This window comes from Rattus rattus, chromosome 9 (assembly GCF_011064425.1).
Source record: "Rattus rattus isolate New Zealand chromosome 9, Rrattus_CSIRO_v1, whole genome shotgun sequence".
NCBI lineage: Eukaryota > Metazoa > Chordata > Mammalia > Rodentia > Muridae > Rattus > Rattus rattus.
In genome coordinates this window covers 54,410,285-54,437,804 of record NC_046162.1, presented here as the reverse complement: position 1 = coordinate 54,437,804, position 27,520 = coordinate 54,410,285, and the positions used below count along the sequence as shown (strand labels likewise).

The following is a 27,520-nucleotide window of genomic DNA, read 5'->3' as shown; positions in this document are numbered from 1 at the left end:
GGAGGAGGAGGAGGAGGAAGAGAAGCCACATTGTGAATACAAACAAAGGGAAGAAGATTTTAAAGCATGTGAAGCACCTTTAGCCATAGACACATCTACATTTCTTCCTCCTCTATCTCTCTGGTATAACAATATACTCAGTCAACTCACTTTTTGCTTCTGAGGTGATGTCTCATGTAGGCCATGCTGCTACATGCCTTCCTATGTAGCAGAAGATTACCTGGTACCCCAGATCCTCTTGCCTCTGCCTCCCAAGTACTGGGATTATAGCTATGTACCTATCTATACCTAGTATAGATCGAACCCAGGGCTTTGTGAGCGTTAGGCAAGCATGCCACCAACTGCACTACAGTTCCTTTGGAAGTAGTAAAATTACGTTTTAGTTACCACTGGGGTAACTTTGGTTCCTGGAGCCTGGAACATACACACACACACACACACACACACACACACACACACACACACACACACACACACACACACACACGGGAGGGAGGGAGAGAGAGAAAGAGAGATTGTTCTAAAATCATCTAGATGCTGCCTGGGAAGTTAAGGGAGGTTTTGCAAAGCTGGAAAGTAAAGAGATCCACCCTGAAGTTGCACATCTGGTGTGTTTTGAGCAGAGCCGCAGTATTCTACAACTGTGAGGCAGCCTTCCTGCCTGCCTCCTATGAAAGATATACTGAATAACACCTAGGCAGTCTAGGGTAAGACAACTTGCATCATTTGCACTTGATGATAGTTATAGGATAGCAAGGAATAGGGGGAAGGGGATCTCCCCACAGCATCTGTGCTGGGGAGATAGCTCAGTGAGTAAAGGAAGTTCTTACTACAGAAGTATTCCCATCTGAGTTTGGACCTTTATCCCCAATGTAAAGACTGGGTACAGCAGTGTGCATCTGTAACCCCAGCCATGAGGGGAAGTGGAGATGGGTGGATCCCTGGAGTTAGCTGGCCAGAAAATTTGGCTGAATTACTGAGCTAAATTCAAGTTCAGGTCAGAGATTCCCATCTCAAAAGAGTAAAACAAGGCACAAGAATAAAACACTGACATGGACTTTTGTCTACCCCACATGCACATGCACACATATACATGCATGTGCAATGCACTTACACATACACCAACACATCCGTAGAAAATCCGTGTTTCCAGTTAGGTATGATGGTGTAATCTGTAATCCCAACCTTTGGGCAGCTGGGGCAGGAGGATTATGAGTTCAAAGTCAGCCTGAGATACATAGGAAGTTCCTGCTTCAAACAAGCAACAAAGAAAATAGGATTTAGAGATAAATTCAGTTCCCTATGACGAGAAGCATCAGTGATATGTGCACCATGAACTACAGAAAAGTATGATGCTCAGTGACCTTAGATGATTTCATTTAATACAGACATACTTTATAAAAATAAACTTGGGAGGACTAGAGAGATGGCTGAACGTTTCTAAGAGTGCTTGCTAATAGCATAAGACCGAGGTTCAATTCCCAGTACTCACATAGTGACTCTCAGCTATCTGTAACTCCAGGTCAAGGAGTAACCTCTTTTGACCTCTTAGAGGACAAGGCATGTACATGGTATATATCCATGCATCTGGGCAAAATTCTCAGGAACATACAATAAAATAAACACATCTAAAATACGTTTTAATTTTTTTGTATTTGAACTGCTGTTCTAGCTAAGGAATTCGTATTACCATATGTTAAATAAATGTATTGCCAAAGAATCCCATTAAATAAAGAATGTTCCAAGTGCTTGTTTGGTTTATAGACACCTGCTTCCAGAGTAGTCATTAAGGGAGGAGAATCCAGTAGGTGATCTCTGTACCTGGTAGCATGTTATGTATAATTATGTCAAAAACTGAGTTCTTTTTGTGGTCATTTGATCCAGGTTATCTTAATGTTAGTAGTTGAAATGAGACCAAGAGATAGTAGAAGGATCTGGGGGGTGGGAGATTGGTCATCAAGTAAAGCCATAGTCAGGTAAGAGAGAAAGTCCTGGGTTTCTATTACACAAAGGGTGACTACAGTTAACAATGTTGCATAATCAAAATGAGAAGACAGAATTTGGGAGTGTTCTCATCACAGCAAAGTGATAAATGTCTGAGATCATGGTAACTGGCCTCAGGAATTAATCAGTACATGATGGGTAAGTGTGCAACAACAAAACACTCCACTCCACAAACCCTCAAATCTTCTGTCAAATAGCACTCTGTTGCCTCATGGCTGTAATTTTCAAGTTTCCACAGTGAATAGTGGGTATAAGATGTTCATATTTAGAGATGCAATGAGAATCATTTTAATGAGGGAAACCAATGACTCAACCATTAGTCAAACAGACATTGGATTAATTAGTCAAAAGATAAACAAGAGGGGTCATCAGCACTGTCCAGGTATATAAAGGGACCCGACCCAGAGGAGACATCACACCTGAGAACTCCCAACCACTCTTCACCTCTCAGCCTCACTCCAGCCCAGACACCACCATGACCGGCTCCTGCTGTGGATCCTTCTCCTCCCAGAGCTGTGGAGGTTGCTGCCAGCCCTGCTGCTGCAGGGACCCCTGCTGCTGCCGCCCAGTGTCCTGCCAGACCACTGTGTGTCGCCCTGTGACCTGTGTGCCCCCCACTACACTAGGGCCCATCTGTGAGCCCTGCCGCCCGCCCCATCTGCTGTGACCCCCCTGCAGCCTGCAGCAGGGCTGCTGTCGCCCCATCACCTGCTGCCCCAGCTCTTGCACAGCTGTGGTCTGCAGGCCCTGCTGCTGGGCCTCCACCCGCTGCCACGCCATCTCCGGGCAGGCCCCCTGCTGCAGGCCCCCCTGCTGCCAGCCTGCTCCCTGTCGCACCACCTGCAGGACCTCCCCCTGCAACACCTGCTGCTGAGCAGTGAGCTGAGCACCTGGGGCAAGAGCCATCCTTCAGAATGTCGTCATGTTCCAGTTTCTCTGTGTAAACTCCTCCCGCGAGCCACCGATACCCCTGAATCAACCAGCTTGTGAATAGAGGCCCGGAAAACTTGTGCAAGTCTTTATAGCTGTCTGTGCCCTGCTTTCTATCTTGGGTCTAAAGTCTTGAAACATGCTTATTTTAAAATAAATTTCTCTTCTTGGGCCTCACCAACCATTGCTTTGATCGTTCTTACTGTACCTTTTAAAATATTTTGCATTTATTCTTTGAGGATTTGTTACACATGCACAATTTATGTTGATCACATCTGTCTTCCATGCTCCCCCTTCAACTCTTTCCAGACCTTCCTCCCCTCCCCACCAACCACAACCCTCTCACGGCTTCATACCCTTTGCTGTTATCCCACTGAGTCAAATTAGTGCTGCGTTGTTTGTGTGGGTGTAGAGCCATGCACTGGAATATGGACGACCGACCAGTAGAGGGAAGTCTGTTTATCCATGCTCCTCTCTTAATTACGCCTCAAGATGCTAATTGCTTACCACCTGCAAGTCCCAGACCACACAGACTATGAGAAACATTCGGTTGAGGTTTTAAAGATTTTCCCTCAAAAAAAAAAATCACTCAAGGCCCCACCCGTAATTGAAAGGCTGTATGAAATTAATGACTACGGAGAGAGGAAGGATGAATCTTCCCCATGGATGAGACCCCTAATTGGTTATCCGATATCAAGTGGTCAACTCTAAGCCATATACATGAGAAAAACATTAAGCTGCACTTATGTATTTAGATGTGTCTATATGTGTAATAATCATAAAGAAAAATTTTAATATGCCCATTTATTTATTTTTACTGTTTGATTTCATATGTTTGGGTGTTTAGCCTCTGTGTGTTTGCCTGGTCCTTCCAGAAGTCATAAAAGAGCATGGGATTCCCCAGAACTGGAGTTACAGATGGAGGTGAGCTGCTCTGTTAGTGTTGGGAATTGAAACCAGGTCTTCTGGAAGTGGTTAAGAGCACTGGCCCTTAACCACTGAGCCGTCTCTCCAGCTCAAAATGTTTCTTTCACTAAAAGCCTCTGGGGAGATGAGTCATATCTACCTTGATACATTAAATAGAAGAATATGAGAAATAGAAGTACACATATCGTATGGGATCTGCAAAGGTGTTACTATTGTTTAGAAAGAATAAGGAAGTCTGAGAAATGCTAATATCTTATATGAGTTAAAATCTTGTTGCCCAGACTAGAAGGAAAGTGGTGTTCTCATCCATGGGAACAGTATGGCCAGAGGTATGGAGAGAGGGAAGGACCTCAAGGGCCATCTATACATTTTGGCTACAGCACTGGACACATGAAGAGCAAGAGAGGAAGAACTATTTAGAGAATTAATGTGCTTTCCCTATCCATCCATAAGCTCTAAGGAGCTGTTTAAAGCCTTGGGTCCATACATGGCATGAGAGGTCGGGGCTGGGATAGCCTATGACGTTTCTTATGAAGATGAAAGGGAGATGACTCACTCAGCAAAGTGCTTGCCATGCAAGAATGAGGAAAGAAGTTCAAACCCCAGGACCCATGGAAGAAGCCAGACATGGCAGTAAGCTTGTAATTCCCCAGTACAGAGGATAGACACAGCTTAATCAGCCAGCCCCGGGTTCTCATGATGGACTCTATCTAAAAAGTAAAAATAAAATAAAATATAGCTCCTGAGGATGACACTCAAGGTTGAGTTTTGGTTCCCACATGCATGTGTACACACAAAACCTGAACACATATGTGTACTCACACATATCACACACATACATATCGCACACGTGTGCACACACACACCTGGCATGTACACATACACACACATGCACACACACACACACACACACACACACACACACACACACACACACACACACACAGAGGAATCCACAATAAAAAATGACAAATACGGAAACCCAGAAGGTCCATTAAATTCAAGGTGGGAAACAAGAAGCAACTAGAAAGTAAATATGACTTATTTCAATTCTGGGCTAAAAATGCTTGAAGGGGTTATAACATATTTATACGTCTTTGCTGTGTGTTCGCATTATTATTCCATTGCTTATCTTGCCCAACACCTCACATTTATATTTTTGAACTGCTGAAACCTATTTAAGATAAAGGCAATACACAAAAGAGTTGTACTGATACTCACCGGACCCGGAAAGCAGCAGGCTAGACAAGAAAAAGAACTGGCTGGGGGCAGGAGAGGAGGCTTTCAAAGCCAGCTCTTCCCTGTGTGGGTACAGGCGCTCGTTTAACCTCTGCAGATTCATCTGACCCCAGATCACCGTGGTCTCCCAACAGCTGATGCTGAGGGAAATGAGAAGTCACTTCTACCAGCACACCAGTGTTCCAGTCTAGGATTTTTGTGAATGAATGGCTCCGTATTTAATTCAATTTTTAAATGAACTCCATTGAGACCTAACTGCTTTGTTCACTGGAGCAAAAATGAGACAGATGAATCTACTCTTTCTTCATAACCCTTCAGCGTTCTGTGCATAGTAAAACAAAGCCGTCTTGTGATACATCTACTGAAAGTATACTGCTTTCTGCACCTAAAATATGAAGCGGTCCACAGATGACTTATTAGTTTTTCTTTGCATTATCCAGTGGTTACATGTAACCATTTTCAACTTCATGCCTATAGTCATGGCTACCAGACAGCACTCATCTTCTCTGAGGCTGGCAGTCATACTATTCCGGTGTTATCTTAGCACTGTTTGGAACAGTTTCCCCATCTCCTAAAAGCCAGCTTTGTGTTTCCGTCCAGATGCGCTGGGTCAGCAAAATCATCACAGGCAGCAAAAATGACTTTTGATCACTACATGTTTTTCATGTCCCCCTCACGGAACTCTAAACACTGAGCAGAAATAAATACACATTGCCTTCTGTTGGATACCAAGAATTCTTTAACCTTTTGTTTGCTAAAGATTAAGGTTTTTGCATTTGTAACTACTACTACATATTGGCAAACCACTTTCAATCTCCCTTACAAACATTATGAAGCAGGAAAAATTAGTATTTTGTCTCCTTCACTCCTCTTCATAAACCGACCTGTTGTCCTCTTGAATGCAGTGCCCTCTCTGCCAGGGCACGCAGTGCAATAACGTAAAAATGACAATAAATTGAAATCAAACCCAGACTTTGAGGGACACTGTCCAGATAATCCACATAGCATTAATTTTTAACTCTCATAAAGAAGTACAAATTTCACTTGAAAGTTTTGTGAGTGTTTATCCCCACTTACTAATTACAAATTTTAGCCTCTTCTTTAAATTGAGTTGGAGTGCAACAGGATTTGTTCCATACACTCTCCTGAGTGACAAATGTTTTCTCAAATATTAATGACCTAAGTATAGAAGAATAAATAAATATATATATATATACAAATATATATGTAGATAGATAGATAGATAGATAGATAGATAGATAGATAGATAGATAGATAAATAGATGGATGGATGGATAGATAGATAGATAGATAGATAGATAGATAGATAGATAGATAGATAGATAGATAGATAGACAGACAGACAGACAGATCTGGAGGGATCTGAGAATAGCTGTTCGTGTCTAATGTATCACTCTCTGTGCAACAATCCAAAAACTGTGATCTTACCAATGAAATAAAACTAGAATCATAAAGACAGTCTTCTTGAAGGACAACCCAAGGTCAACAAGTCTTTCTTGCATACTTGAGATTTGGTGAGTATGTCCCCATAATTATTGTGGTGAGAGTCACCTGGTCAGGCGCCGTGACCACAAGCACAAGACTGAAGCTAGGACTCAAGTGGAAATCACGACTCTGTTTGGTTAAGGCATTTAACATGTCTACCTCAGGTGAACATGTGTGATGAGCATTAGCTGAGCCAGAAGGACACACCCATTTACAGATATGTTTGAAGTAACTCAGGGGCCCAGAAAGTCTGGTTTTAAGAGTAACAAGATAAAAATGTTACCTGTCGCAGAGGGACTGGCCAAGGCATATAAAAGGCGCTGGGTGGGATAGGCAGGCAGAATTCAGAAACTCCTCTCAACTACACTGCTCTCAACCCAACACCTGACATCATGGCCTGCTGCTCTACTAGCTTCTGTGGCTTTCCCACCTGCTCCACTGGTGGCACCTGTGGCTCCAGCTGCTGCCAGCCCAGCTGTTGTGAGACCAGCTGCTTCCAGCCAAGCTGCTGCGAGACAGGCTCTGGCATCGGGGGTGGCATTGGCTATGGCCAGGGGAGTGGCAGTGGAGCCGTGAACTGCCGTGTTAGATGGTGCCGCCCTGACTGCCGTGTGGAGGGCACCTCCCTGCCCCCCTGCTGTGTGGCAAGCTGTATACCCCCAACCTGCTGCCAGCTGCACCACGCCCAGGCCTCCTGCTGCCGCCCATCCTACTGTGGACAGTCCTGCTGCCGCCCAGCCTGCTGCTGCCACTGCTGCCAGCCCAGCTGCTCCGAGCCCAGCTGTTGAAAGCCTTCTGACAAGAATCTTAGGAAGATGACGCTTCAAAATGATCCAACTAGAACCCTAAAAAAGTCTTCTAAATTTCAGAATTGATAACTCAGCTATTGTTACAGCTACGTAATTTCGCAGGAGGTAAATTCATTTGGGGTAGAAGAGCCAACTTTGTTGACTTGAACTCCAACAAAAGGCCCATGCTGTGGAGAGGGATGGGTAAAACATTACTATAAATTTTACCAGAACTACTTCAATAGCCAACTGGGATTTGTATTTAATAAAATGCATTTGGTCTCTTCAATGATTAAAAAGTTATTGTCAATGCTTTCTTTTTTTGGAATATTTTAATAATTTGCAATTTTTCAAAATCTCAATAAGCCACTGCAGTTCCTTACCCTTTAAATGTGGTTGTTCTTTTAATAATTCTCTCTTTGATTTCCCCTAAATGGCTCATTATTTCTGCAACCAAACATATCACTAAGAAAACACAATAATTAAGACACTCACCTGGCCCCTGTGTTCCAAAGTTTTACAAAGAGGACGTTTGAGTCATTTTGATGTCCGAGGCATTGTCAAACCTCTCTAGTCACTCAAACGTGAGTCTACAGATGATTGTTTCGAGCATCAAAGGGATACTAAGGTATAATGTATAACGAAAGACCATAAACTCTGGCTGGCAAAATAACAGCGTAAGATGTTTTTAGCCATGGCTACGATGATCCATGACTCCTGGAGTAAGTCACTTCACTTGCCTAGGCAACTATTTCTCATCTGGAAACTGAGCTACATCCCTTTCATGGAGCGATGTGTAGATCATCAAGTAAACAGTAGCATGCGGCCTTTATGCTCACACATCCACAGAGGAAAGGTACTCAGTGATCCAATGGTATTAGAAGCTTTATTGCTGGTCTGATTAGCCTGTAGTGTCAGCTTCGTGCAATCTAGAGACACCGAGGAAGAGGGAAGCTCAACTGAGGAAATGGCTTACTCCGATTGGCCTGTGGACACATGTCCAAAGAATTCCCTTGATTGTTGATTGATGTAAGAGGATTCAGCCCACTGTGGGCACTACCACCCCTACACAGCTGTGTAAAAATGCAAGCCAAACCAGGTGGAAATCCCACCAAAAATGTATGAAGGATCCCTTTCCCCTTCATCCTCACCAGCACTTGTCAGTTGTTTTCTTGATCTTAGCCATTCTGAGTGGGGTGAGAGGAGGACAAAAGTAGGTTTAATTTGCATGTCCCTAATTTCTACCGATGTTTCATACTTTCATAGGTATTTCTTAGCCAACTTTAATTCTATTCTCAAGAATCTTATCTCTGTTCAGATCTGTAGTCCATTTTAATGGCTTCCTTTGATTTCTTGGTTGTCCTTTAGAGTTATTTGTATATGATGGATATTGGTTCTAGATAGGGATAAGTTCTCAACCCCTCACCCCTAGATGACGAGCTATAATAGGCTATCAATGGCTCCTGACAGAAACAGAATCAGTTTTCTCTAGGGTGACAGCTCCCTGATGCGTCATCTAATCCCAAGTGCATATCAGCAACACGAAAGAGACACAACTCAGGAAGAGATATATTATTTTTAATATTTTAAATATTATTTATAATTATGAATTTGAGAGGGAGTTGGGGCATGAGGGGACAGTGAGTAGAAATGATGTTAATATAATACTCCAATGCTCATATATGAAAATTTTCAAGCTAAAAATACTTAAATAAAAAATAATAGCCAAGACCAGAAAAAAATAAAGCTAGCTAAGGCTAAGCCAAGGATCTAGCCATGAGCAAACTTGTTTTATCCCTCGTGATTTCTGCTTCAGTTCCTGCCCTGACTCCTTACAGTGCTGAATGGTGACTTAGAAGTAGAAACTGAAATAAAACTCTTTCCTTCCATACATTGTTCTTGCTCAGAATGTTTTCTCGTAGTAACAACAAATCAAACCAGGACCACTGTCGTCTTGAAGATTTTCTAAGAAGTTGCTTTAGAACATTAACAAGGCCATGTTGTCTTGCAAGAAGGCCATTTCTAGCCATTAGGCTCGAACTGAGTAAGCCAGGACATTTGCTGCTCTTATCTAGTTAACATCTTGTAACTAGCATTTGTAGATATGTACTTTGGAAAATGATGAAAGGAAGTATCAGTCTACCAATCTGCATTTTTGAACCTATACAAGCCTCTCAAGTCCCGTGAGGCAGAATACAGAACATAATCTTGGTCACATCCTGTCACCATTCTTTCCCTAATCTCCAAAGAGTCTTCTAGAACAAAGCAAGCCTGAAACAGAAGATACATCATGGAGCTTCTGTTCCATGGGATAAAAATCTTTAGTCATAGAATCAACAAGATGAACTACAGGTCATGATTAGTAGGGCACCGCAAGGGATTGCTTAAAGGTTAAAGGGTATTCTTCTGAGGTAACAAAAGTCACTTTCGACATCAGACATGAAGTGCACTAAGTGAGGCTAAGAAGATAGCACAGTTGGTGAGAGTGTTTTCTGTAGAAGGAAGAGGACCTGAGTTCAAATCCCCAGCACCCACATGAAAAACCAGGCATAGCTAGGCCTACTGGTAAGCCCAGCACTGAGGGAGTTGAGACAGGAGGATTCTGTCTCTGATCTCCAGAGGCATTCTGGTCTCCAGCCTAGTCAGCATGGGGAGGTTCAGTTTCACTGAGAGATCTTGTCTCAGGCAATAAAAATGGAGGATCCATCAAGATGGTTCGGTGTCATGAAAATCTGGCCATCTGAGTGATATCCTCAGAACCCATGTAAAGACGGAAGGAAAGAACAGACTCCACGACAGTGTTCTCTCCACTACATGCACCTACATAACATGTGTACACACCCACACCCACACTAATATAAATTCATGTAGGAGAAGAAAAGGAGGAGGGGGGAAGGAGGAGGAGGAGGAAAGGAAGGTGAGGAGGAGGAAGATAGAGAATAAAGGAAGAGTCCTCATATCACCAACTGCCTCCCATGTATGCACATGCCTAGGAATGTGTGCCCACCTGCTTATGTGTACAGGTGCCATACAACACATGCATGCACAAAATGCACCAAATGTCACTTTATTGTGTATTTAAATGGTTTTTTCACATTATATGAGGTTTCCCTCAATTTATTAAAAAGAAAAGAGTGAGCCCTCTCTAGTATAACTTTATAACAATCAGAAAAACACCACCTTGACATCAGCATGCCCAAAGAACACAGCTTATCAGACCTACAGTACATTGGGCATGAAGAAATATGTTCCTTCTTCTGTATGAACACAGCTCCACATCCAGAAACAACTTGTACGTCTGTACTTGCTGGGCTTATAACACGGTCAATATCCCAGATCCATATATATATGTCTCTTGACTCCCAACGAGACTAAAAGGTTAAGAGTTGCAACATCTTTCACTTAGAAGAACATTAACTCAGAGGCATCAAAGGGATATAGGTTGGTGTTTGGAAAACTCAAGGAGACCTTATTACTTGATTAAGGCTAGAGAGTTGAGGTGAGAGGAAGTCATTGAGGCTTTTCTGTTGCCCAGTTGAGGTCACTGGGATGGATTACAATCCACAGCAGCATAGATGCCCTAGGCAAGGATGTTCTAAGCAGTTTCTGTTTAAGATAGCAGAGTCCTGGTTCTGGAGATTTCTCTGGCTTTCTTCATGGTCATTTCAACAGTACTCTAAGCCAGTCTGACCTAATACCATTTTGGGTCTCTGAAGTGTGGTGGTTGATGCACCAGCCACATGAGTACAGCATCCTTGCCTAGGGCAAAGTCCCTTGTTCTTGTTGTAATGATGTGGTCTGCGCCCTCCAAGATGACGTAGTGGAAGCTAAAGAGAATAAGAAGGATAATGTTTATGACATCATTGTCCAGACACATGCATTTCCCTTTAGACCACAGATACAAGTTCTTGTATCCAAAATGGATAGAAAATCTACAAAGAAAAGCATCGTGAATATTTTTTAATATTTTCATGGAAATCAATACAGAAGAAACAGACTCTAGTGGTAGAAAAAAAGAAGTCCAGTTCCCTCCATGTTCCTGATTTATTTCAGGCTGGTCAGGAGATGTTTAAACTCAGCTTCACCTTGTGACAGAGGGGAGCTGTCAAATTTTGAGTAACAGGTTTTCAACTTTTTTACTAAATTTGCTGCATGTGCAGCCAAGGGTGCAGAGGTCAGGTAGAAGGTGTTGGTCCCTCCTCCCACCACATGGGTACCAGGGATCAAACTCAGGTCATCAGTCTTGGTAGGGTGCTCTTTTATCTCCTGAGCCAGCTCACCTTGAGCATTGTGTCTTGTTCTTAGTAATTACCTAAGTCCATAATCATGAAAGTTGACTTAAATCTCATACTGTTAAAAACGGTGCCAAGTAGAAAAGGCCAGAAACAATAATGCCGTGCACAATGACATTATCTCCAGGGCTTTTATCAACAAGGCAGTGCAACATCTTAAACACCCAAGATCAGTATCTTTAGTGCCAAGCATCCTGCTGATTTTGAATTTCAGCGTGAATTAAATGGTCCCCAAGATGGTTATCAGGACACCTGCACAAAAAAAGTACCTAACCAAAGAAGCTGGGGGATAGTTCAGTGGGTAAAGGGCTCACCATACAAGTGGAAGGGCTTAAGTTTGACTCTGCAGAATCCACATAAAAGCCCCGCGTGCCTGTAATCTCAAAACTTCAATGGAGAGATGGGAACTGGGGACAAGAGAATCCCCAGAAGCCTGCAGGCCACCTAGCTTGGCCCAGGCACTGCAGAACAAGAGACCTTGTTCCAAACAAGATAGAGGGTGAGGACCCACTCATGGAGTTGTCTTCCGACCTCCACAGGAGCTCCATGGTACATGCGTACATTCACTCATGCAGACACACATGCACACACAGAGAGAGAGAGAGAGAGAGAGAGAGAGAGAGGGAGAGAGAGAGAGAGAGAGAGAGAAGAGAGAGAGAGAAGAGAGAGAAGAGAGAGAAGAGAGAGAAAGAGAGAGAGAAGAGAGAGAGAGAGAGAGAGAAGAGAGAGAGAGAAGAGAGAGAGAAGAGAGAGGAGAGAGAGAGAGAGAAAGAGAGAGAGGGGGGGGCTAAGTTTTATCTGCAATCAGATGGTAGATGTTCAGACTTCAGATTCACCACTTATGTTTTTATGGCTTTGAGAACCGTCTATGTTTGTTTGTTTCTTTTTTTCTTCTCTAATACAATATACCCTGCCTACAGTTTCCCTTTCTTCCACTCCTTCCAGTGCCCCCCAGCTTCCCTTTCCCCTAGATCCATACTTCCTTTATTTCCCTTCAGGAATAGTGGGCCTCCCAGGAATATCAACCGAAGATGGCGGTATAACAAGCTACAGTAAGACTAGGCACAAAGCTTCACATCAGGGCTGGGCAAGGCAACCCAATAGCAGGAAAAGGGTCTCGAGGGCAAGCAAAAGAGTCAGAGACACCCCCACTCCTGCTGCTCGGAGCCCCACAAAAACGTTAAGCTAATTGGCTAATGGCTCAGTTTCTTCCCCTCAGCAGCAGTAGAGCCCACCCCTGAAGGATGGCTGTGAAAATGAAGTGGATTGATACAAGACATAGACACTTGTGTAGGTTCATGATGAGGGCCCAACAATCATCAGTGATAACCAACCATTGGCATTTTCCAGGTGCATCTTTTCTGTCCAGCTGAACCCACCTTTGCTTCCCAGCCAAAGGAAATAGACAAAGTTATTGAACTCCCGTGTGAGATTCAAGATGCAATTACAAGGGTCAACACTGAGTAATTTTTGACTCTCCTTAAATAGGAGCGGCATTAGTCAATTAGTTGTTGGCAGTAGGAAAATTATAGCGAATATGGGTGATCCAGGCCCATGTTTCCAGTGAACGCTAATGATGACTTCACCGTAGTCAACACCAAATAAAATCAACCTTTTACGGGCTTTCAGAAGTCTGAACAAGGAACTCGGGAACAAACAATTATCGTTCAGAGGAAAATTACATAAACATAAATAAGGAAGACACTTTGGAAATTAGGGAAGCAGCAGCCAGCCAAGGATTATAAAAGGACTGGAGTGGCAATCACTACCCAAATTCAAACAACTTCTCTAAGCAAACGAACCTTCAGCACAGCAACTCCTGACACCATGGCCTGTTGCGCTACTAGCTTCTGTGGCTTTCCCACCTGCTCCACTGGTGGCACCTGTGGCTCCAGCTGCTCCCAGCCCAGCTGCTGCCAGCCCAGCTGCTGCCAGCCCAGCTGCTGCCAGCCCAGTTGTTGCCAACCCAGCTGCTGCCAGTCCAGTTGCTGCCAGCCTAGCTGCTGCCAGTCCAGCTGCTGCCAGCCCAGCTGCTGCCAATCCAGTTGCTGCCAACCCAGCTGCTGCCAGACCAGCTGTTGCCAGCCCAGCTGCTGTGGCACTGGCAGTGGCCAGGAGGGTGGCAGTGGAGCCGTGAGCTGCCGTGTTAGATGGTGCCGCCCTGACTGCCGCGTGGAGGGCACCTGCCTGCCCCCCTGCTGTGTGGCGAGCTGCACACCCCCAACCTGCTGCCAGCTGCACCACGCCCAGGCCTCCTGCTGCCGCCCATCCTACTGTGGACAGTCCTGCTGCCGCCCAGCCTGCTGCTGCTACTGCTGCCCACCCAGCTGCTCTGAGTCTAACTGCTGTGAGCCTACCTGTTAAGACCTAGAGGATCCCCAAAGGATCAGAGCTTTCAACTCCTGGGCCACTACCACGTTCTTGAACTTTGATATGGCTTGTGTTTGGGGGCACAAATACTTGACTTCGCAAAACATTTTTTTTCATCTAATACTGGAAAGGCTTTGATATCGTCTATGAAAACAACAAAATGCAAATTTGATCCCCAAATGAGAAAATCAATTTACCTTGGGATTGTCCCCTTTTTCCCAAGGCTTGGTGCTGTCAAGGCCATGGAAGAATCTTCTATGCTAACATTCCTTTTATTCTTCTTTCCACTGTTCTGTAAACTACTCTTATAAAAGAAGGCTAATGTATCAAAAATAATAAATTATATCTGTTGGCATATCAAAATTTGCTTCTTTTTATTTAGTGTGAATATAATAGATACTTCATGGGCATTCATATAAAAGACTTCTGAGTTTGATTCTATGCATTTACCTAGTGAGTCCTGTAAGTAGAGCTCAGATGCAGTCTCTCCTTTCACCTTATGGTTCTGAGGACTGAACTCGGCTCATCAGGCTTAGAGGCAAGAGCCTTTACCCACGGAGCTACCTCATCAGCCCCGTTTTCTATATTCTTCTTCTTATACCTTGTTAGGAAGTGGGATGTGTCTGTTAGATCCCATTAAAAGCTACAGCATTGCCACGGTCTTGTTTTATTTTGTTGCTGTTATTAAACACTGTGTCCAAAAACGTCGAGAGCAAAGAGTTTGTTTGAGTTAAACTTCCAGGTCACTGTTCTTCACTGAAGAAAGTCAAGGCAGAAACCCGGGATTCAGGAACTTAGTACCTTTTTCTCTAGCTCACTTGCAAGATCACGTTTAGCTAGCTCTCTTATATGACCAGGACCATTGTGTAGGGATGGCGCTGCCCACAGTGGGCTTAGCCCCCTTCAATCAATTACTAATCAGCACAGTCTCTTGTAGGCTAAACTGATAGAGATACCCTTTCAGGCTATCATAGGCTGTGCCCTGTTGACAGCTATCACTAACTACAACAGCCAGGAGTTCTTCATCTCACCCAATGCTTTTTTAACTAGATGCATAGAAGTCAGAATCACTGAGTAAAGAACATTAATGTGGGTTTTTTTTCTATCCACTAGATAAAGATGTGATTTCAAGTGATCTAAAACAGTGATAGCACATGCTAATAAATCACTCATTTCCATTTACTTAGAGTCTTGACAGACAGAAAGACATGGGCATCAGGACAGCTATCTCTCCCAAGAACAAACTCATAAGCAGGTGGAGATTTTAAAACTATTTTTTTCCCAGTTGCCAAACAGAAAGTAAGAATTACCAAGTTTTTCCTCAATATTTAAAATTAATGTACATTCTTTGGTTTCAGATGCTTGCTTAATAGGAAAACACATATTTGTTATATACAAATGTATCCTGTGTAATATACATATACATTTTTATATAGTTAAGCATAAGTATCAGGAAATGTGTCATAAATCTAGGTAGCTTTTCAAACTAATATACACTTGGACTTGGACCTGGAGGGGATAGAAGATGATAGACAGACAGACAGGTACATAGATACACAGATAGACAGACAGAAAGATATAGTACTACCAGGTCATCAATGTGGCTCGATGGGTGAAGGTGCTTGGAACCAAGACTGACAACTTGAGTTCTATTGTTGAGACTTTCACTAATGGAAGGAAAAGAACTCCTTCCCCCAAGGTATCCTGTCACTGTCCCATGAGCCCTGTGGCACACAGACTGATAGACACACACAAACACACAAAGTGAGTGTGAAGAATTAAGTGAGGATCATTTCAGTTAGATGATAGTTGATACATTCAAAGACTAGCAAAAGCCAGAAAATTAGAAGGTGTAACTAAAGGGGGAACAAATCCATAAGCAAACAGCTCACTTCCTGATGGGCTGCCTAGACACCTGCTCCAATCCAGAGGTGCCTTATAAGAGGCAGAAATGAAGGCACCTTCCATCCTTCTGCCCCCTTAAATCTAAGCACCAACCACTTCCATGTTCACTGCTTAAACAGCCCATGCCCACAGAAGAAAATGAAATACAATCGCACAAGACTAAGGTACAGTGCAAATGCAACCTTTCATCATCACTACATATCATTTCATGCTTGGGGTTTTGTTTGTTTAAAAACAGGTTCCCACATATCCCTGGATAGCCTCAAATTTACTATGTAGCCAAGATGAATATGTAATCTTGAATTTCTGCTTTTCCTACCTCCACCCCTGAGTGCTATTAAAGGTATATGCCACTACAACTGGTTTAATATAGCTCTGAGAATTGGACCCAGGACTTCATCTATGCTAGACACGCAATCTCTCAAATGAACTATGGCCACAGCCATACATCGACTGTTAGTCATTCTTCAATTATTTTGTTTTGTTTTTATCCCTACAGAGGTTATAAATCTCAGAGAGAACCTATTACTGACACTTTACTAAACAGGAATAATTGCTAATTGCATTCCAAATATTTATCCTTATACCTACAGATAAGTATAGCTCTCATCCCTCATCAAAGACGCTTCCCTTTGCAACAGATGAAGATCATTACAGAAAGCTATCGTCAAAATGCAGAGAACTAGCAATCATGTGCCGGTCCCGAGAGCTACATCTACACCACAACTCCTGCATCCAAGTCTCGGGAACGTCGAGGAAGAAGGTGTGAGCAGAAAGACTGTAAGAGCCTGTGGACCAGGAAATCTGCTATGAGACTGTGTCTCCTAGAAATGACATGGAATATCAACCATGATATGGCTGTCTGAACAAGACTTGAACAAGGACAAGACTAATAGACAAGCTAATAAAGAAGGGGGAACTCTCATAGGTCCCAACCCCTACTCAGTAGGGCCAAGCAGATGGCTCAGACAAGCCTAGACAAAGAACTACAGGCAACTAGGGAATGCTAAGGGAAGGAGAATTAGTCTTCCTCAAGGATGAGACTCACAATTCGTTATCCAATACCAAGTGGTCAGCTCTGAAGTCATATACATACAAGCAACTCTAAACAGACTTAGCAGATTGTATCTATAAATGTATATCCATATTTAGGTATGTGTGTATGTATATATCATACACGTGCATGTGTATAACAATAATAATTAAAGAAGGCGCTAATTTGAGAGGGAATGAGGAGTGACGTGTGACCCAGGAGTAGAGAGGGAAGGGGGACATTGTGCAACTACATTTAAGTTTTAAAAGTGAAAATGAAAGAAAAATTCATAAGGTAAATAAATAAACCCTGCTATTGTCAGACTCTTAAATATTATGCAGCTTTCAAAAATGAGTTTGACATATCAGATCTACGAGAAGCTGGGATCAGTCGGTAAATGCTTGCACTCACGCACAAGAACCTAACTTTCATCCCCAGCACCCAAGTATGGAGAGAGGGTGAGTGTGGTCACCACAGCAGCAGGCTCCAGGGTTGGTCACCCTGTGTCAAAGGATAAAACAGAGAACAGTTGGGGAGGACACCTAGTGTCAACCTCTGGCCTCCACACGCGCAAATGAATTGAATAACGTAGATGCATAATATGCAGATATAAGCATATCTGTGGAGAAATTCCTACAAGCACACAACCCACCACTACTCAGTCTGAAACTCTGAGGATGGCTCTAACTACAAAGGACACGGAATCAGTAATCAGAAAATCCCCACCCAGGAAAGTCTGGGGACCAGACATGTCCATAGGTAAATTCTATCAAACATATATAAAAAAATGAACAATTCCCAAGAAATATCTCAAAAAAAAGTTCATTGTTCTAGCAATTATGGGGAAAAACAGGAAAAGAAAAAAATTCCCAGCTTAGCCTATAAAACCAGCCTCAGTCTGATGGCAAAGGCAGGAAAATCACAGAATAATATTCCCGACAGTCATCCATCGACTGTCATCAGAGTTCAACTGAACAACAAAAAAATTAAAAGGCATTACTAAAGAAGAATTTACAATGCAGGAATTGTCCAGCATATAAAAAAAAAAAAAAAATCACGGGTTGGGGATTTAGCTCAGTGGTAGAGTGCTTGCCTAGGAAGCGCAAGGCCCTGGGTTCGATCCCCAGCTCCGAAAAAAAAAAAAAAAAGAACCAAAAAAAAAAAAAAAAAACAATCACTATAATCTTCCTTTAACAGATAAAGGGGGAAACACATGGTTATCTCAACTGTTGTGAAAAAAGGTTTGGTCATAAGTTTCGAAACCCTTTGATCATTTTAAAAACACTCAGTAGGACCAAGGACGTGGCTCAGCGGGCAAAAGCTCCTGCTTCCCACCCAGACAACCTGAGTTCATTCCCGGGAGCTCACACGATGGGAGACAAGAGCAGACTCCTCTAATCTTCCTTGAACCTCCACGCATGCGCCAGGGCACAAACACCTGTGCATGCACAAATAAGCAAATAAATACCTAAATAAATAAGTTAACGAGATTTTTGGCTTTAAAAAACATTCGAGAATTGAAACTACCTCAATATAGTAAAAACCCTCAATTAAAAGAATATAATTAACCTCAACCTCAGCAAGAGAAAACAGATAGTGTTTCCTGTTAACTTACGAATGAGACAAGAATGCAACTGTGCTATGCTGCTTAGCACGACACTAGAAGTGCTAGCTAGAGAAATCCAGCAAAGTAAAGAAACGAATGTCACCAAATTAAAAAATAAAATAAAAAGTAAAACTAACTCCCTTTAAAGATAGCAGGATATTACACACACACACACACACACACACACACACACACACAAAATGCTAAAATTAATCAATGAACTTAGTAAACACACACACACATGCTCACACACACATACACAAGCACACACATGCCCACACACATACACACACACATGAAATGCTAAAATTAATCAATGAACTTAGTAAACACACACTCACATGCTCACACACACATACACAAGCACACACATGCACACACACATACACACACACACACATGAAATGCTAAAATTAATCAATGAACTTAGTAAACACACACTCACATGCTCACACACACACATACACAAGCACACACATGCTCACACACACATACACACACACTTGAATTTCTGTACACTAACAGTAAGGAATACAAAAAGGAAATCTGCATGAACAATTACATTTACAATGGCCTCAGAAAGAATAAACTCTGAAGGGCTCAACTTAACTGAGCACTAGAAATAACAATAGATTACTAAGATAAATCTTAAAAGATGAGAATGAGTGGAAAGATATCCAGTGTCCACAGATTGTAAAACTTGCTCTGTTAAAATAACAATACAACCTAGAGATCTACAGAGGTAAGGCAATCCTCTTGAGCGTTCCATGATGCTTTGGTAGTGTTCCCCGGCACCCACACTGTGTTCCCTGGCACCCACACTGAGCGGCTCACAGCTGCCTGGACCCCCGGCTCCAAGGGGATCCATCTCCTCTGGCCTCCGCAGTCACTTGCACTCCGTGTACATACCCATACACAGACATATAATTAAAAATAGGATCGATCTTTTTTTTAAAGAACATAATTAGTCTTGTAAATTTTCTGATTTTAAGGTTTATTTAAAAACTAAAGTAATCAAAACAGTGTGGTTTTAGCACAGACTGGTATACAGAAAACAATGTCCAGAAATAAATCCTTATTCATAGTCCAAAGATTATCAATAAGGGTAATAAGATCTGAAGGTTCAGATGATTGACATAAATATTGAAAATATTAACATGAATTTCATGCAATGAGTATTTGGCATGATTAAAATTTTAATTTACACATGCACAAACCCAAACTTTATTGAAATTGAAGAGACACACACGCTTATGCACACACACAGACACACACACACAAACACACACACACACACACGTGCATGTGTTATTACTTCAAGAAGCAGGACTGAATAAAGAATAAACACCATCTAGTGATATTATCTCTACTATACTAGTTTTGAAAAAGATATTTGCATATGTGCATGTGTATGTCTGTGCACACTAGGGAAAGGAAATATCAGCTTTCCTTAAATGACTCCATCATTGCTTGCCTTATTAAATGATATCCATTCACATATATGTGTGTGTGTGTGTGTGTGTATGTCTGTGTGTGTCATATAGATACATATATATATGTGTGTGTGTCATATAGATACATATATATATGTATATGAAGACAAAGACAGAAAGCTATGTAAAAACAAAGTTATTGAAAGCTTCAGATTTTAGTGCATGTATTGGTGATCACCTTGTTAAATGGTATCCATTGATAGCGTGCAATATATATTATATATGAAATGCTTGATATATGTGTATATATACATATATACATATATGTGTTTTGTCCATATATACATATATATGTATAGAAGCATGAAGACAGAAAATGATGGAAAAGGCAAAGTCGTTAAAGGCTTGGGTTTTCAAAGTGTGCATTGATGACCCAAAAGGAAGTATCATTGATCTGTAAGGATCTTCTAATCTGCACAGTCTAATCCCAGGAAGGCCGACTTTGCTTGGATGCTGATCAGCTAAACAGCTCATGTTTTGATGACACCAATATTAGTCTTACCGAGTCTGAGTAAACTGTTTATGAAATGATGATTGTTACTGAGTGGATGCTAAGGAAATAAGTTTTCAGTTTGGATAAACTGGGCCTAAGGTTATCAAAGGTCACCTGAGACAAAGCAAGCCAGTATATGACATGTGACTTTTATAGAGGACTACTGTGCTTGGTAATACACCTTCTCTTAGACTAGAGAGAAAAGAGGAAGCACAGTGCCACTTAATTGATCACTGACTATAGCAGATGCTGTAAACACTGTTTATAGTTTTTTCAATTATTCAGGTACGGACCAATCAAAGACTGACTTTGCAACTAGTGTCAAGGGAAGACGCTAAATCTTAGATGAATACGTAGCTATAGGGAATATATAAAAGGCCAGGTGAGGAAGACACAACCAAAACTCAGAAACTTCTCCTCACAGAACAACCAACTTGACTCCTGACACCATGGCCTGCTGTGCTACTAGCTTCTGTGGCTTTCCCACCTGCTCCACTGGTGGCACCTGTGGCTCTAACTGCTGCCAACCCAGCTGCTCCCAGTCCAGCTGTTGCCAGCCCAGCTGCTGCCAGTCCAGCTGCTGCCAGCCCAGCTGCACCCAGTCCAGCTGCTGCCAGCCCACCTGCTCCCAGTCCAGCTGCTGTCAGCCCAGCTGCTGCCAGACCAGCTGCTGCCAGCCTACCTGCTGTCAGACTAGCAGCTGTCAGACCAGCTGCTGTGGAACTGGCAGTGGCCAGGAGGGTGGCAGTGGAGCCACGAGCTGCCGTGTTAGATGGTGCCGCCCTGACTGCCGCGTGGAGGGCACCTGCCTGCCCCCCTGCTGTGTGGTGAGCTGCACACCCCCAACCTGCTGCCAGCTGCACCACGCCCAGGCCTCCTGCTGCCGTCCATCCTACTGTGGACAGTCCTGCTGCCGCCCAGCCTGCTGCTGCCACTGTTGCGAGCCCAGCTGCTCTAAGCCCAGCTGCTCTGAGCCCAGCTGTTAAGAGCCACGTTCCTGAGTTGTTAGAAATGAAATGGAAAGCACTGAAGAGTTGTGTAAACTGCTACGGACATGTTCTGTGTGGTGAACGCTAAGTATCTTCACGTTGCTAACCTGTTCATCATAGTGGAACTCTTCAACAGGATCCCCACAGACGTGTTGGAATTAGTGCACTGAACACATGTCTCAATCAGAATGTTCCGGGGATCTTCCTTTGCTCAGGTGACACACAAGGATGCAGCAGTACATCATCCCAGTGACTTGTGGACTTTCTCCTCTAGTTCCCTACACATCTTCAGCCATGCTTTCTACTTGAAGAGACCCCGACGCTCTCAAATAAAGTGTTTTATGCCCAAGTGAATAGATTTCTGTTCATCTTCTAACTTTACGCTGCCCCTGTTTAAATGATAGTAACCTTCAGGCATAGACACATAATCTAAAGCAAAATGGTTTTATGAAAATTAACTTGTGTTTGAATTGTCTGCTAATAAAAATTTTCTATGCATTAAATACTCTTCATGGCTATTTAAATGTGTGACTGTTTTATTAAAACAGACCCAGACCCATAGAGTTACCCTGCATGGACTTTTTATATCAAGTGTAACCTTGTCCCATTTAGTACAGTAGATTTTTTTTCTTTATTCATGCACTGCTTAAAAGAAACTAGATTATCTACCAAGTAGATTGGAAAATATCTGCCAGTACTCTTTCCAATAGTACTTGGGTTTAATTCCTACAACTTGGCCTAACTCCATTCCACTGATGTCCAGCTGTGTGAGCTTCAACTCTCAACATCCAGCTGTACTTACTGGGTGGGTGAGGGATACATCTGTACTTGACAGAGAGTAGAGCCAGCAGCTGTGAGGTGTGACTGCTGAGTTCCACCATCACGTCATACAGATGCATTAGAAATCTCAAACCGCAGTATCACAGTTTGTAACTTACAAGCCAATTGAAAAAAAATGCCTTTCTTAAGACGTGAACACAAACCTAGAGCAAAAGGACATAGATTCTATCGTGTAATGTTAATTCTTATACAAGCAGTTGACTACAATACACAAACTACATAAAGACCTAAGAAATTTTTTCAGGCTATTTACATAGCCCCAGCACTTACCTCTCTCGTTAAATTGGCTGCCATGATGAATTACAAACAAAATGGTACATTCCAGAAAAGAGAGAATTGGATGACTGTACATTTGTCCAAGGTGTCATCGCTCCTGGATATTTTTCTCAAGCTTTTTCCAACCACTAAATTCAAACAAAAATAGCTCAGCATTCCCCAGTGTCTTCATGGCAAATAAGTCTTCGTGGGCGGCGCTACAACTTGAAAGTGTTCTTACTCATTCTTGAGTGGTGCAGGCGTTCGTGAATCATACCTTATACTCCACCCCCTCGGTTAATGACCACTGAATCAGATTCAATAAACATTTAATAAGAATATATGAAAATCAGGCTGGAAACTTTCTGAAAAAAAAAACAAGTTGTTTGATTCACAGTGAAGGAACTCTCTCTAGCCTGAACTCTAAATAATGCTTACATATTTCCAATCCATTGAAATGAAAAGAACCAGAAAGACCATTTGACTCTAGTGCTGGAATCAATGTGGTAGATGTTTCCATTGCATGGGACCAAAGTTGTGCTCAATTTGGCCAGTATGCCAGTGCTTTAAATTCGATAGAATTCAGTCTACATATGCAAGAGAGAAAAGTCATGCTTGAAAAGACCCAATTGCCTTCTGCATTAGGGGTTTGGGTGGATGGGCCAAGTGGAATGACAACTATTCAGAATCAGGGCGTTGCCCTAACCTACAGTGAGAAGACTCTTTGAACATGGAAACCACAAACATGGCTCTCAAGAGTATGTGGCCAATAGAACGAGTCACAGCGACCTTATAAAACAAAACCATCCCCATAATATGTCACAAGTATTTCAATGGAAGCCAATCAGAGGACCACTGAGGAACAAATTTCAACGAAAACAAGAAAAATATGTTAAGAATTTTATAAACAGCCACTCGCTCGACTATATAAAGGGCCCCATGCTCAGGTTTGCACTCAAACACAGAAACTCATCCAACCTACTCAACATCCAACCAACTCCTGACACCATGGCCTGCTGCTCTACTAGCTTCTGTGGCTTTCCCACCTGCTCCACTGGCGGCACCTGTGGCTCCAGCTGCTTCCAGCCCAGCTGTTGTGAGACCAGCTGCTTCCAACCAAGCTGCTGCGAGACAGGCTATGGCATTGGGGGTGGCATTGGCTATGGCCTGGAGGGTGGCAGTGGAGCCGTGAACTACCGTGTTAGATGGTGCCGCCCTGACTGCCGCGTGGAGGGCACCTTCCTGCCCCCCTGCTGTGTGGTGAGCTGTATACCCCCAACCTGCTGCCAGCTGCACCATGCCCAGGCCTCCTGCTGCCGTCCATCCTACTGTGGACAGTCCTGCTGCCGCCCAGCCTGCTGCTGCTACTGCTGCTAATCTACCTATTAAGAGCCAGATATCCAACTGCCCAGATCATGGTATTCTTGAATTGTGCATCTCCTTGACCAACCCTGGACCAGTAACAAGTTCTTCAACCTTTACTTCATTGTCTTTTATGAGGCCTCAGAGTACAGGTGCATCACAGCACTGTCCCAGTCTGTTCTATAATCAATACCTCGACCCTGTACAGTGGATCCAGAAATGCTCAGAATCCACAGGCTGACCACCAACTTGTTCTGGATATTGTGCATGTGAAACCCTTTCAGGATTGAGAATTGTCAAAATCCTGGAAAATATTTCCTTAAGAAGAATCTGCAACCCTATTCGTCCTGCTTGGTGACCAACTTTTATCTTCTGTTTACTTAAAGCTTTTCTAACATCAAAGACACCAGACTACAGCTGAGAGACACTCTTCAGATATCTTCAGAGAATATGGAAGTTCTTTACCCAACTTCCAGCCTCTAAGAAACAGGCCAGACCATTCTACTCTTTTCCATTGGATCCTTTCCTTACTTCTTTTTATCATAGTTAGCCTGCCTGTTGGCCATTTCCATTATATCTGTAGTGTTGTGTCCTGTGATGTTTCTTAATAAAGCTTATATCCTGGGCAAAGAAACCATGGTTTGTTTCTACTTGTGTTTCACCTGCCTGTGATGTTAGAAAAATGCACTTAAATGAATTCATTTGTTTCTTGTGAGGGACCGAAGTCATGCGTGCTTTAGGTATTAGTCATTAAAATGTATTACTACTTTAAGGCAGGAAGGGGGGAGAGATGATAGAGACTAGACAGATGATGGAGAGTCAATTCTTACCTGTGACAACGTGGCTATACATAAAGAAAAATCATATGCTCAAAGCTACTGTGAATGCGATAAATTGTAATGTCTTCCTAGCCCACAGAAGTAACCTTAATGGGATGACACGTTTGTGGCCAATATGTTTAGGCATACTTGTTCACAGTAAGATATTAACAATAAAGTTTCCCTACAGGCCATGAAGCACCAAAATCCTACCAGAATGATGTGAAATATTAACAATTGAGACTGGAAGAAAAATGTTGTCTAGAGTAGAAAGAGAGAGAGTATTATGTCACTGGCATCTCATGGATCTTGCTATCCGATCTCTTCTCCATGAAGTCAGCAAATCCCGATAATCTTCGACACTTTCTGTGGAAAGCATTAAAGTGATCAGGTTTCCTCTATGTGTCAATTTAGGAAAAGACAAAAGTCACCCAGGAGCTGGCCAAACACAGGGACCACAAGAAAATAATGCCTCAAGGGCTCTCAGCGATGATCTCGATTTCGATGATTTCCTCATTGAAAATAATATCTCCGGTTTGTTGACTGAAAAGAAGGCAGAGAGTGAGCAATGGGGTGTGAAAAGGTAAGAAACTGCTTCACCATGGGACTGGCGCGGTCTGGGTGAAGGTAGCATCAGCAAGAGAAGCTTCACAAAGAGGAGACTCCATACAGAGAGTTTGAAAGGCCTTCCCAATGGAAAGAAAAGAATGAGAAAGAATCTTCACACCCATGAGAGTAACTAAACCCAAAGTAGCAACACAACTAAATGCTGATGAGATGTACAGCAACAGAAAAGCTCAGGGTTGTTGATGGGGGATGCAGAATGCCACAGCCACTTGGCATTCTGGTACCTTGCTATAAAACTCAACGCGTTGTTACCATTGAATCCATAAATTGTGCTCCTGTATATAACCAAATGAGATCCACTCTGAAGACCTTCACTGATGTTGATTCTGTAGGTAAATGGGAGAGACAAACTCTGGGACATCTGAGGAATGAAATACTATCTGGCTTATTATAAAGTAAATGAAATAAGCCAATCTGGAAAGGTCATATGCTAAATAGTTCAACCATAACACCATTCTTCCAAAGGCACAGAAGCAATTAATAGTTAAGTGTTCTGCGTCCTGTGCTGTGGAGTCGTCTGTTCTTGACTCTTGGACAACAGTGATGACTATGAAGGATGAGGGAGAGAATCTCCTCTAGCACTGCTCTACAGTGCTCTCAGAAGGAAAGTGACCAACTTGAGATCGCAACACCCAAGCCAAGCCATTTTCAGAGAGCCATAAAAAATGTAAAACAAAGGTTCTGAAATGCCTTTCCTTCCCGGTAGCCACAGAGCCGACATTGGCCAAAGTTGAAGACCAAAGCTTATTGGGTTGCATAACTGAAGTCAGTCAAATGAGTCTCATCTAGAGCCTGGGTCTTCTTCCAGAACTCACTGCTGTTTGGATTCATTTCCTGTCCATGTTTTCTCCAAGCTCCTCCACTGCCAAACCAGAAATGGCCAGCAAGTCCCTCTTTACACTTTGAACATCTCTAGCAGCTCGGTAACATCGCTCTAGTTTGCTCTCTGCTCTTGGCTGGAGAAGATGCTCTATTTTTAAAGGGAGCATCTGATGAGCTGTTCTTTGTGAAAAGGACAGCTTGTCCTTTCAGGAATATTGGTGCTATCTACGTTCAGCCGCATCACTATGTTATCTACAAACACCTATAACCCATGACGCCTTCTCAAGAGATAGTTCAAGAGAAATTATCTGTGTGGTTGAACCTGGACTGAAGGAGAGGGGACAATGATGTATCAAAAGTCCAGGCCGTTGCTCATTTAACTTACTTGTACAATTTGGACAGTCTCACGTCCACTCTCCATTTTCACACCACTCCTGTGTGTACCCGATCTTACAGCTCAGTGACCAGATATCACTGACTTCATTACAAGTGATGCTGGTTTTTGCCTTCAAGGAGGCTTTGCTCACAAGCACGCCAAAAGTTTATCAGCAGGTAGGTAGTTTTTGAGGAAGGCATGCATTTCCACGGAACCCCACAGGTCTGCTCTCAATCCTTCTGCCACTGCACCAGAGGCTCCATGCAGCAGTTGTCTTCTTCCGTGCATCCCCAACACCACTGGACCCGCTGTTTTGTAAGGTTTAAATGAAGTAACGACCTGTATTACAAACGGAAGTTGACTACAGTGACTCCCATCATTCTTGATCTCCTAGGCTCCAATGGCATTTCGAGTTTTCATTAAACAGCTTAGACTATCACACTCAAATATAGTAGATATTGACTTCATAACGTCTCAAATCTCACCATAAAGAGTTGTGCATTTTTCCAGTTAAAGTTAGTTCCAAGTAAAGCAGTTTTCTCCAGTGTTAGAGAAGAGATCTCAGCTTGTTCTGCACAACTGGACTCTAAGAAACACCACGGAAGTCATCGTTTTCTTATTTTTTGTAGGATTTGTCTCTTGGATAAGACATCCAATGCTTTCTATTAGCCAGCATGATGTCATCCAGCTAACAGACGGATAGAGTGTGTGGAAGGTCGCAATGACTAAGTTCTCTCCAGTGTACATGATAAAAGAGTTGGCATAGTCCTAAGGCAAGAACAGGAAAGTTAGTATCAACTGGGTCAAAATAAACTAGCCTGGTGTAACGATGGACATTTCTAAAC

At 42.8% G+C, this 27,520-nt stretch overlaps 4 protein-coding genes and 1 pseudogene across 4 annotated transcripts; all 5 read left to right on the top strand.

Annotated features, from left to right (window-relative positions):
• Positions 1-2,479: 2,479 nt before the first annotated feature.
• On the top strand, positions 2,480-2,878 carry LOC116908928 (annotated as a pseudogene).
• A 4,120-nt stretch (positions 2,879-6,998) lies between these two features.
• LOC116908930 (keratin-associated protein 9-3-like) lies at positions 6,999-7,680 on the top strand. The gene has a single exon (XM_032912388.1). It carries the CDS (start codon positions 6,999-7,001, stop codon positions 7,392-7,394), a length of 396 nt encoding a protein of 131 aa, XP_032768279.1. The 3' UTR covers positions 7,395-7,680.
• Positions 7,681-13,513: 5,833 nt separating this feature from the next.
• Positions 13,514-14,050, top strand: LOC116908927 (keratin-associated protein 1-3-like). Its single transcript, XM_032912387.1, has one exon. It carries the CDS (start codon positions 13,514-13,516, stop codon positions 14,048-14,050), a length of 537 nt encoding a protein of 178 aa, XP_032768278.1.
• A 6,985-nt stretch (positions 14,051-21,035) lies between these two features.
• Positions 21,036-21,572, top strand: LOC116908926 (keratin-associated protein 1-3-like). The gene has a single exon (XM_032912386.1). The coding sequence runs from the start codon at positions 21,036-21,038 to the stop codon at positions 21,570-21,572; it is 537 nt and encodes a 178-aa protein (XP_032768277.1).
• Positions 21,573-23,678: 2,106 nt separating this feature from the next.
• Positions 23,679-24,047, top strand: LOC116908934 (keratin-associated protein 9-3-like). Its single transcript, XM_032912391.1, has one exon. The coding sequence runs from the start codon at positions 23,679-23,681 to the stop codon at positions 24,045-24,047; it is 369 nt and encodes a 122-aa protein (XP_032768282.1).
• The last annotated feature ends 3,473 nt before the right edge of the window (positions 24,048-27,520 follow it).

What these genes read in the sequence shown, in the direction of transcription:
- LOC116908930 (XM_032912388.1), top strand. Translation starts at nt 6,999, where the DNA reads ATGGCCTGCTGCTCTACTAGCTTCTGTGGCTTTCCCACCTGCTCCACT.
- LOC116908934 (XM_032912391.1), top strand. Translation starts at nt 23,679, where the DNA reads ATGGCCTGCTGCTCTACTAGCTTCTGTGGCTTTCCCACCTGCTCCACT.
- LOC116908927 (XM_032912387.1), top strand. Translation starts at nt 13,514, where the DNA reads ATGGCCTGTTGCGCTACTAGCTTCTGTGGCTTTCCCACCTGCTCCACT.
- LOC116908926 (XM_032912386.1), top strand. Translation starts at nt 21,036, where the DNA reads ATGGCCTGCTGTGCTACTAGCTTCTGTGGCTTTCCCACCTGCTCCACT.